We start from the raw sequence: 11,500 nt of genomic DNA, 5'->3' as shown, positions 1-11,500 counted from the left end.
TGCAAGAGGTAAAGCCACTCCTTCAAGGAAAGTTCTAGGGGATTAACTCAAGGACAAAATCTCATCTGAGGGTTCAGCACTCCAAATTACTAGGAAATCTGCCCAACGCAGGATTCCATCCAGGGTGTATGGCTTTCTCCTTCCCTCTTCCCTCAATCCATTTAAACAATCATAGTAAATTTACTTCTTATTAATATTTCTAGTCATTTTGTATGAACACAGTAAGATATATTAAGCTTAAAGTTTGGCTTCTCCTGGAGACATCTCTCTATATCCCAAACTACAGTCCTCAGGCCAGGTTAGTCTTTCCTAACCCCAGCAAGGCCGTTATTCAGTTATTTCTTTTTTTGGGTCATGACAGAGTTTGTCCAATGTCCATGCTCTAAACTTATTACATTTATGGTGCTTAGCTTGTTCCCTTTCGATGCCAGGGTAGCTTACAGCTTGCCCTGGGTCTATCCAGTCCCTTCGTCTGGGACCGTGCTTTTGGAGTGCTAGGAACTAAGGGCAACTGAGGCTTAAGTCAAGTACATATGGATGCCCAGAGTAAATATTATTTTAGAGTCAACTCCCGTGTTGCAAAGCATAGCATGAACTGTTTTCCTGTATCTATACAAAAAGGACATTGCTAAACCATGCAAGTGACGTAAAAAGAAAAGCAATATAGGATTATTAGTGCTTGATGGAATTGGGTGTGCCTCAGGGGCACTGTTGTGGGAGTAACTCAATAACCTAAGTTCCCTGCTGGAGGAGCAAGGACAACCCAATGTTAACCAACACTCTACCCTCATCCTTAGTTCATATTATGAAGGGTTTTTTTTTGTTTTGTTTTTGTTCCTAAGGAAAAGAAATTAAGACAGTTGGTGTTGTTCATATTAACCCTAAAGTTAAAGTGAATTAATCCAGTCGGCTGAGAGTTATATAACATCATGCAAATTGTAAGTAGATTATAACTGTTAGATACCATGCAAGCAAAGACATTTGAGTGTCAAATGTCAGAAAACAAGTCGATTTCTGAACCCAGGGCAGAACATTGTGTCAGACTGATGAGGATATTGCTGGATGTGGCCCAAAAAGAAAAAAGTTTTTTTGTGAGAGGACTGAAGAAATAGTATAGAGATCAAGACATTTGCCTTGCATGCAGTTACTCCATGTCAATTTCTGACACTACATAGAGTCGCCTGAGCACCATCAGGAATGATCCCTGAGCATAGAGCCAGGAGTAAGCTCTGAGAGGCACTGGATGTGGCACAAAAACCCCAAAAAGAAAAAAAAAACTGTTGTTTTGTAGAGCCAGGGAAATCATGTTTCATCTCTAGCACCCCATAATTGATCCCCTGATTAATATTGGGAAGCAACTCTTCAAGCATTGCTGGTTGTGACCCCAAAACAAAGTTGTTTTTTTTTTGTTTTTGCTTTTTGGGTCACACCCAGCAATGCACAGGGGTTACTCCTGGCTCTGCACTCAGGAATCACCCCTGGCGGTGCTCAGGGGACCATATGGGATGCTGGGAATCGAACCCGGGACGGCTGCATGCAAGGCAGACGCCCTACCCGCTGTGCTATTGCTCCAGCCCCCAAAGTTGTTGTTTTTGTTTTTGTTTTTTGTTTTTTTTGGGTTTTTTTTGCTTATATGATATCCAGAAGTTTGGAGTTTAAAAAAAATTTTTTTTTTCTTAAGTGAAGGATGAAGAAAAGCAACAGCCCATCATAATTAAAGTCAAACATCTTAACTCTCTTCCCTACTGGATGTTCTCAAAGCCACAATATTTTACTTTAGACTTTTTGGTGAGGGGAGGGGGTATTGATGCATACCTGGCAATGCTCAGGGGTAGCTTCTGGCTCTGCACTTAAGAATTACTCCTGGCGGTGCTCAGGGAGCCATATGGGATTGAACCCAAGTCGTCTGTGTGCAAGGCAAGCACTATACTCCTGTCCCCTACTTCAGGCGCTTTTAAATGCTTTTCTGCTTGGAAATGCTCCTCCTTTCTCATCCCCTCTGCCTTCTTCTGGTTAATTGTTCATTCTTTCCTGATTCCCAAAGTTGGTTTTTTTATTTTTGGGTTTTTTATTTTTTTTTGGAGCGATAGCACAGCGGTAGGGCGTTTGCCTTGCACGCAGCCAACATGGCCGACCCGAGTTCGATTCCTCCGCCCCTCTCGGAGAGCCTGGCAAGCTACTGAGAGTATCTCGCCCACACGGCAGAGCCTGGCAAGCTCCCCGTGACGTATTCGATATGCCAGAGTAACAACAAAGTCTCCGATGGAGACGTTACTGGGCCCGCTCGAGCAAATCGACGATCAATGGGAGGGCCTTTACTTTACTTACTTTACTTTCTTCCATTAAATTTATTAGAGAATCACAAAGTTTTAAATCCACTTTATTTTTACTCTCCCCACCCTGTCCCCCTTTACTTGCATGTAGTGGGTTGGGTCACACCTGGCAGTGTTCAGGTACCACTCCCAGTTCTATGTTCAAGGCCTTGCTCCTGACTTCACAGCTACAAAGCTGGTGCTCTAGGCCGTGATCTTCTCTAGGCCATCTCACGCTTCTCTTCCCCTCTGCAAGTCTGTTGGTCTGGGGTTCACACCCAATGATGCTCATGGCTTACTCCTGGCTCTGTGCTCAGGGATTATTCCTGGCAGTACTTGAGGAACCATGTACAGTGGCCAGGACTGAACTGGGCAACTGCATACCAGGTAAGTACTTTACCTGCTGTACTATCTTTCCAACTTTTGTAACAATCTAGGCCTTATTCTAGATTGAGTGGGACAAGTCAAATCCTAAAGCTTGCTTATAGGGTATGAACTTTCTCTCCCCCCACTCTCTCTCTCCCCCTCCCTCTCCCTCTTTCTCCCTCCCTCTTGTCTCTTTCTCTCTCTCTCTCTCTCTCTTCCCCCCGAACCCCCCAAACACACATAACAAAACAGACATCGAAGACCCCTCTTCCCAAAGCCAAGTGCATGGTCACCTCTTCCGTTAGACCTCCATTGTCTGCCTCACTGCAAAATGGACCCCAACAGCACATGCAACCCTGACCGTGTCTGCCTGCACCTGCACGGACCCCTGTGAGCGCAAAGATTGCAAATGCACCTCCACACCTCCAGCAAGAAAAGCTGCTGCTCTTGATGCCTCTCCAGCTGTTCCAGTTGTGCCCAGGGCTGTGTGTGCATAGGGGGCATCAGACAAGTACAGCTGCTGAACCTGAAGTTCGTGTGTGTGTATTTGCATATATATACATCTATATAAATAAAATCTGTGCATCCTGACCTATTGAGCTACCATCTCTTTCCTGTGAAATATGTGAATGTTAAAGTTGTTGAGACTTTAAGAAATAAAAATAACATGTACACCAAGGTGTCAGATCTTTAGAATTAAAGTGTGGGTCAGAAATTGCCTTCTCCAGGGCATTTGCAGGCTTGGTGTTCAGGAAGCCTGAAACCTTGAACTATTGTTTTAAAAGACCCTGTCTTGGGACTGAAGAGATAGAACAGCAGGTAGGATGTGAGTTCACAAAAGCACTGTGGGAGTTGCTATTCGGATGGGAGGCCAAGAGCTTCCTCCTATCCTCCCCAGGCCTTCCCAGCAGAGAGATGGAGGACCACAGCCTGATGGTAAAAATGGCCCATTTAATGCAGATCTGCTAGCATACTTATAGAACATCTGAAGGGGTCAGAGGTATAAGACTACATGTCTGTGTGATTTACAGAGGTAAAACATTTCAGCAGAGATAATTCTTGGGGGGAGATAAACTCAAGGAGATGCTCTGCTATGTCTCCCAAGGATATCTATCTTGCTTTTCTCTTTCCCTCTAGTCCTATATATCAAACAATTAAGTCTAACAATTCGTCAAACAATTCTACTTCTTACCAATACTTGCAGTCATTTGAATAAACACAGTAAGAGATAAAGATCCCTGGGCTCTGAGAGCAAGTGAGGCTTTTTTTTTTTAAATAAATTTATTTATTGAATCACCCTGAGAACAGATACAAAGCCTTCGGGTTTAAATCTTGGTCATACAATGATAAAACACCCGTCCCTTCACCAGCGCCCATTTTCTACCACCAAAAACCCCAGTATACCCCCCCATTCCACACCCTCCCCCTACCTGTGGGGCAGATGACCTCCACATTACTCTCTCTACTTCGATTACATTCAATATTTTGACACCAGACCCACCATTATTATTTGGGATTTTACACCAACACTCAGATCTGCTGAAAAGGCAACCATAGACAATTTGTTTTCTATTGCTGGTTATGAATAACATGATGTTGTGTGGCCGCAGTAGTGACTGAGCGATTTTGGGATTTCAAAATTCTAACAAATCTGGAGGGATTTCTGTCAAAACCTTCTGGGTTCTGAGATTTGTTCCTGAGTCTCTGGGGTCATAGCCATTAAGCAGCTTGATCAGGAGCCAGGGAGGCCGTTTGTGGACGGTGACCCAGGGTCTCGTTGGGGCAGGGAGGAAAGGGCTGGTTCCATTCCCATCCCCTGAGGCCCCGTGTGTCTTGTCACTGCGGGCCCAGACCTGACTGTCCAATGGCCTCTGGAGGATGGAGGCCACCAAGCCACTAGGGGAAACAGGCCAAGGCATGAAGCCTATTCCCACCTGGGGTGGCCCAGTGCCAGTAATCTATTGCAGGGACTGGATGCATTTCTGCCAAAAGCAGCTGGGTTCCAAGATTTGTTTCTGAGTCTGAGATCATGGCCATTAAGCAGCTTGATCAGGAGCTAGAGAGGCTGTTCGTGGGCAGGACTCGGGGTCTCATTGGGATGAGGAGGAAAGGGCCAGCTCCACCTCCATCCCATGAGGCCCTGCATGTCTCATCACTGCTGGCGCAACCTGACTGTCCAATGACCTCTGGAGGATGGTGGTCACTGAGCTGCCAGGAGGGAGCAGGTGGAGGGACAGCACCCTTTCCCCCCCTGGGGTGGCCTGGCGCTGGTAACCTTCAGGGACCAGACGCATTTCTGCCAAAAGCCGCTGGGTTCCGAGATTTGTTTCTGAGTCTCTGGGATCATGACTGTTAAGCAGTTTGATCAGGAACCAGAGAGGCCTCCAATTATATAGCTGAGACAGAGGTGGTTTGTGGCTGTGTCTCCCACATACCTAACTTTTGGCCATTTACTTTCTTGGTAAACTTGGCCCCAAGCTTTTGGGGTCTGGTCAAAGGCACAGCAGCAATTTTGGGGTATCTAGAAGTCTGAAGGTACCATCAGGCTGCTGATGCACTTGCCTCACAGGTACAGACTGACCTGCTGGCGGAGGTGAGGCTTTTACCGTAAATTGCAGACTAAGTTCTCAAGTCAGTTCAGCTTGTTCTTCTTCATGGGGGACCTATCATAGCAGCTTGCATCAAGACCATGCATTTATGCTTTCTGGACTGTCCTATTTTGATGCCGGGGTAGCTTCACCACTCATCCCGCTCCATTCCAGTCCCACAGCAGGACTTCCCTTTTGGGGTGTTAGCAACTACAGCAACCGAAGCCTAAGTCAAGTAATTATGACAGATGCCCAGGAGTAGGTATATTTCATAATCAATCACTTTCCAAATATTAGGAGCTAATAACATTAAGGTCTTTCTGTATGTAAGCAAAGAACATTGCTCTATAGTAAACTATGAAAAGGCTATAGGGGAAATAGAAAAGTAATTCACTACAAAAACAAAATCCAAATTTACCAGAAAGTTTTGGCTTATAAGTAACCAAGATTGACTTGGAGAACTGTGACAATAAGGTGTAAAACACAAAGGAAAGGTTAAAGATAAACTCAGGATATTAGGAATACTCACAAGAGCACTGTAAGCTTCGCTGGGAGGAGGAAAAGGGGCATTTCACTGATGAAGCCTAAAACACTTAGGTTAATATCCAACAATAGGGCACTTACCTTGCACACCTCCACCCTGGGTTTAATTCCTGGCATCCCATATGGTTTCCTGAGTAGTTCATGCCTGAGTGCAGAGCCAGGAGTAACCACTGAGCACCGCTGGGTGTGTTCCCCTGACGCCCCCACCTCCCCAACAAAGACCCTGCCTATTAAGTGCCTCCACATGTCTGGTAAAAACTAATGAAATTGCTCTTTGAAGGAAGGGGCCTTTATTTTAGTGAGGCTGGGAAATCAAAACCCAGGGCCTCACATGTGCAAAGCAAATATTCTAAGCTACACCTCTGGCTGCAAGGAACCTTGTATGTCTCCTCCAATTATTCCACATTCACCTCCAAAGATAAAATTTTTCAGGCAAGGGAACACATGTAGGCTTACCCCTAGCTCTCTGTGAGTTTATTACTGTTAGTCCTCAGGGGAGCATATACAGTGCCTGGGATGGAACCAGGGTCCAAAGCATGCAAGGCAAAAGCACCTTATCCTCCTTGAGTCCAACAATAATTATTACTTTGGTGTTCGGGCACACTTGGCTGTACTCGGAGTTTACTCCTGACTTTGTGCTCAGGGAGCACTCCTGGCAGTGCTCAGGGGGCCTTAGGCGGTGTTGGGGATCACACCTGGGTCGACCTGAGCAAGATAGTTGCTTTATCTGCTGTACTGTATCTTGGCACGGCAGAGCCTGGCAAGCTTCCCGGGGTGTATTCGATTTGCCAAAAATAGTAACAAGTCTCACAATGGAGACGTTACTGGTGCCCACTCGAGCAAATCGATGAATACAGCGCAGTGCTGTCTCTTGGATCCCAGTAAGTTTTTTTTTTAAGTATACAAGAAAAGTCCTGAACAGCTCCATGGTAGTGCGCCTGCCTTGCGGCCAAGAGGTCACATTACGGATGCCCAGCATGCTTCACCTGCTGAGTGGGCTCCTAGTGGCCTGACAGCGTGTGACCACAACCAAGTGTGTATGTGGGGGGGTAGGGGGGAATGCGGTGTGCTTTCTGCAACGCTAGGAGAGCATCGGGACCCGTGGTGTTGACCCCGCCCCCCTCCAGACAGTGACTAGGACGGAGGAAGCTTCCCCCTTCACCAGCCCGCCCCGGGGGTCTGGGGGCGGGGAGGGGGCACGCTCACAGCCCGGGTCCGGGTCTGGAGCGAGCCAGCGACCCGAAGTGACCTGCTTAGCCGTGGGGTCTCAGCCGGGCGCGACTTGTACCTGGAAAGGGCAATGGGAAATCACGGGGAGGTGGGACCCTGGGGAGCGACACGTGCGTTTCCCCAGGCACCCCGGGATCGGGGCTGGGGGTGGAAAGGCACGCGTGTCCGAGAGGACGGGGAGCCCCGGCCGCGCGGGCGACCGACGAGCGAAGAAGGGATGCAGCGCCGCGGCGCCGGGCTCGGTTGGGGAGCTGCGGGGTGTGAAGGAGCGCGAGGAAGGGATCCGGCGCCCGGGCAGCGCGGCGGGCAGGTGAGCCACGGGCGGAGATCGCCCGGGAGATTTCCGAGGAATCCGGCCCCGGACGCGGTGACTTCGCGGTGCCTGCGCGCAGCCGCCCGCACGCCCGCGCGCTCCGAGAGAGGCGCGGAGGCGCGGGCGCCGAGCCCCGCCGCGGGAGGCCGGACGCGCGAGCCCGCGGCCCAGAGCGGCGCGCGGGCCGGGCAGCCGCGCGCGCAGGCGCAGTGTGGCGGGCGGGCGCCCCCTGGCGGGCGGCGGCGGCGCGCAGGCCCGCCCCCAGTCCGGCGCCGCCGCCCGCCTCAGCCCAACATGGCGATGCACAACAAGGCGGCACCCCCGCAGATCCCGGACACCCGGCGGGAACTGGCGGAGCTGGTGAAGCGGAAGCAGGAGCTGGCGGTGAGGGCCCGGCCCGCCCGGGGACCCCGGGGCCGCCGGCGCCCGCGGGGCTCAGCCCGGCCGCGGCGGGCCGTTACCCGGCGGGCGCGGCGCGCGGGCGGGCGGGCGGGCGGGCGGGAGTCAGTCCGGCGGCCTGAGGCCGGGGCGCCGGGCCGGGAGCGGACGCGCCGGGCCGGGCCGGGCCGGGCGCGGGGGCCGGAGGGCGGCCGGCGGGAGGCGCGCCGCGGACGGCGTGAGCCGGGCGGCCGGGGCGGCGAGGGCGGCGGGGGCGGCGCGAGCCGAGGGGTCTGGGGGCGGCCGTGTGGGCGTGTCAGCGGGACCCGGCCGGGGGCTGGTCTGGGGGGTGGGCCCCAGGGGGGATGGGGGCGACACCCGGGCGGGGAGTTGGCGTGTGTGATGGGCAGGGCGGCGGCGTGTCGGGGAGCGCGACGGTGACAGCGGCGGGGGGCCGGCGGGCGCGCACTCGGCGGCGGCGGCGTCTGGGCGTCGGGGGCCGGCGCCCGGGCGCCCACACGGCGCGAGGCCCCCTCGCACCTGAGGCGGCCCTCGCGGGTTTCCATGGCAACCGGCTGCCCGGCCCCGCGGCCTTTTCTGAGGCGGCTGGCGGGGGCGCGAGCGGGGAGGGGAGCCTCGGCGCGGCTGCTCCTCGGAGGCTGCGCTGCCCACCCCCCCCCCTTCCCCTCCGGCTCCCCGCGGGGGTCCCGGCCGGGCGCGGGCGTGCAGGCGGGCCCGGCTGGGGGCGGGGGCAGGTGACAGGTGGGCTCCCCTGTGCCGATGCCTGCGAGTTCCCGGACACCAGCCGCTGCAGGCTGCAGCCGTGGGTTGCTCAAAGGGACTCCTGCAGCAGGAGCAGGAGCGGGAGCGGGAGCGGGCGGGCGGGCCCTGCAGAGCCCTGCAGGTGGATCGGGCTCCGGGCTCCCGCCGCCTGACGCCCCTCCCCGCCTCTCCTGTTTGCAGGAGACGCTGGCGAACTTGGAGAGGCAGATCTATGCATTTGAAGGGAGCTACCTGGAGGACACGCAGATGTACGGCAACATCATTCGCGGCTGGGATCGGTATCTCACCAACCAGAAGTGAGTGTCAAGGGGTCCCGGTGTTTCGGGGGTTGCGCCCCGGGCGCCGCTCTCTTTGCTTCAGGAGTACGTTTGTGGTGGTGTGGTTTTATTTATTTGATTTCGCTTTTTTTGGGGGGGGGGGGGTCACACCTGGCGTGGCTCAGGAATCACACCTAACGGTGCTCGCGGGGCCATATGGGATGCCTGGGATCGAACCCCGGTCGGCCACACGCAAGACAACACACCCTACTCGCGCTCTGGCCCCATGCTTTCTTTTTTTTGTTGTTGTTGTATTTGTCTTTGGGGGTGGGGGGCACACCTCGTGGTCAGGGTTTCTTCCTGCAGGCCCCCTGCAGTGCGGAAGACCAACTAAATCCCTGGCTCCTGCCCGTTACAGCGTGCACTTCAGCCCTTGGAGCCGCCTCCCCGGCCAGGGTATTTTCTTGGGAACAGCTTTGTCAGGAGGCAGCAGTGAGGTGGTGCTGAGCAAAGAGGTCGGGCATGACAGGGATCTAGCTCACCCAGCTGTCGGGGACAGAGCCTCTCTCAGTGAAATACGGACTGGGGCCTTTGACCCTGGGATGTGTAAGGCTCAGGAGAAATACAGCATAGGACAGTGCTCACCCCACGCCATCCCTTTCATTGATCAGTCATGAGTTCTGTTCTCCCTTCATAACCTTTGCTGTTCTGCATATCACTGGCACCATTATTTCTTGAACACCTGGAATGTTTTTCAAAGCTTCCAGGTCTATGGAAAAATGGGAAATGACCACTTGCTACTCTTTACCCATTAACATCTCTTTGACAGCATTCACCCATTGTTAACATGTTGCCACATTTTCTCTCTTCTTTCCCTCTCCAGTATGTATAAACATACAGCTTTGTCTACATTTAAATTTTTTAAAAATTTGAAACAATTAAAGATACATAGGAAGTGTCCGGTACACTCATTTTATCCTACACTCATTCCCCCCAAATAGTTTTCCTCCCTATTCCCATTACCTTCTTGGTTTGAACTACAGAGGTCCCATATATGCCTGACAGCGGTGTGTTCTCTCTTTTCCATGGCGCTCACCAGGGATTACGCCCCTTTTGTTCCAGTGCTCACACACACCTGGCTGTGTTGTGGTGGAAATTGCTCGCGACACTGACCTTGGTGATCACAGGGATCATCGGGGTCATCTGGTAGCAGAGCTACTAGGATCTGCTCGGAGAATGTGGGAAATTGAACTCATGACTTTATGCTTGGAAGACATTCTAAGCCAGCTTTCCCTTGAGTCCCCATAGATGTGTCTTATGTTACTCATGCAGAATCATAAGCAGGAAATTGACATTTGCATAGATGTGTTTTGTGTAACTCTTATGCAGAATCACAACCAGGAAATTGACATTTGGTACAGTGTGTTTATGTTATTGTCGTTTTATCTTGTGTATAGATTGATGTAACCACCACTGCAGTTGAGATACAGAACTATTTCATTACCACAAAGATCTCCCTCTTGTTATCCCTTAAATTTTTTTTTTTGGTGGGGTGTGCTTGGTGCTCAGGGCTTACTCCTGGCTCTGCTCTCAGGGAATCACTCCTGGCAGTACTTGGGAAACATATGGGGTGCCAGGGATATTGGACCTGGGTTGACCACATCCAAGGCTCTGTGCTTAGGGTCTATTCCTAGTGGTGCTTAGGGGACCACTTGGTCCCCTGATCATGTGGTACTGAGGATCAAACCCAGGACTTCACATATACAAGGCAAGTGCTTTATTGAAGAGTCATATCCCAGCCTTCTCATTTTGTTTTGTTTTTAAATATAGGGGCCTTCCTGCGGGTCTGGAGGCCCCTTCTGACTATGTTTCAGCCCAGTGATACAGTGCTGCTTACACTACCAGATCCACTGCCAGTGTTCAGGAATCACCAACACTTTACTGGGCTGTACTGAGGGTTGGAGTGGTACTAAGAATCAAACCTAACTTAAGGGTTCACAAATGGAAGGAATTTGAGCTATCTCTCTATATCTCCCTGGCTCCAGTATTGTTGAGGCTTATTTATTTTAGTGAAATTTAAAAACTATATTGGACAGAAATGCACACAGATCATAATTACATAGCCCAATGACTTTATGAACTATCTTATTTTTAAAGCTCTATTTAAATTTTTTTTTCCATTTGAAATATTCTTTGGTAATATCCTTGACTGAGATTCTTTGCCATAGTAACACACAATGCAACCAGACATATTTTGGGGTTTCCCCTCTCTGTCAATTTGGAGGTAGGATTGGACCACACCCAGGGGTGGGTGTGGAGGGGCTATTTCTGGCTCTGTGCTTAAGAGTGAACCCTGGCTGGACTCCAGGGAATGTATGTGGTGCTGTGGATTTGAATTGGGGTTGGCCCCATGTAAGGCAAGTGCCTTAACCCTTGTATTGTCTCTCCTGCCCCTGGTTCTTTTCTTTAAATTATCTTCTTTTCTTTCTTTTTATTTTTTAATTTGTTTTTGAGCCATACCCAGTGGTACTCGTGGCTTACTTCTGACTCTGCTCTCAGAAATTATTCTTGACAGTGGTCCAGAGAGCATATGGGATGCCAGGGATCAAACCTGGGACAGCCATATACAAGGCAAGTGCCCTACCTGCTGTGCTATCTCTCCAAACTCATGTAATCTTATTTAATAGAGACACTTCATATTGGCCCAGGGGCCTGTCCCATCAATTCTCA

General features: G+C 51.3%; 1 protein-coding gene across 3 annotated transcripts in view; it reads left to right on the top strand.

Annotated features, from left to right (window-relative positions):
* Window positions 1–7,596: 7,596 nt before the first annotated feature.
* Window positions 7,597–11,500, top strand: part of MEAF6 (MYST/Esa1 associated factor 6) — a 29,770-nt gene continuing 25,866 nt past the window's right edge. For all 3 annotated transcript variants that reach the window (XR_008793711.1, XR_008793710.1, XM_056123353.1), the window contains exons 1-2: window positions 7,597–7,736; window positions 8,694–8,809. Coding sequence is in view for 1 of the 3 variants with exons in the window: in XM_056123353.1 (XP_055979328.1) it covers window positions 7,647–7,736; window positions 8,694–8,809 (206 nt within the window). In the remaining 2 variants the exon portion in view is untranslated. The remainder of the gene's footprint in view (window positions 7,737–8,693; window positions 8,810–11,500) is intronic.

The sequence above is a fragment of the Sorex fumeus genome, unplaced genomic scaffold (genome assembly GCF_029834395.1).
Source record: "Sorex fumeus unplaced genomic scaffold, SorFum_2.1 ptg000047l, whole genome shotgun sequence".
Classification (NCBI taxonomy): Eukaryota; Metazoa; Chordata; class Mammalia; order Eulipotyphla; family Soricidae; genus Sorex; species Sorex fumeus.
The sequence above is the reverse complement of the archived record's forward strand: the minus strand, read 5'-3'. Positions and strand labels throughout refer to the sequence as shown.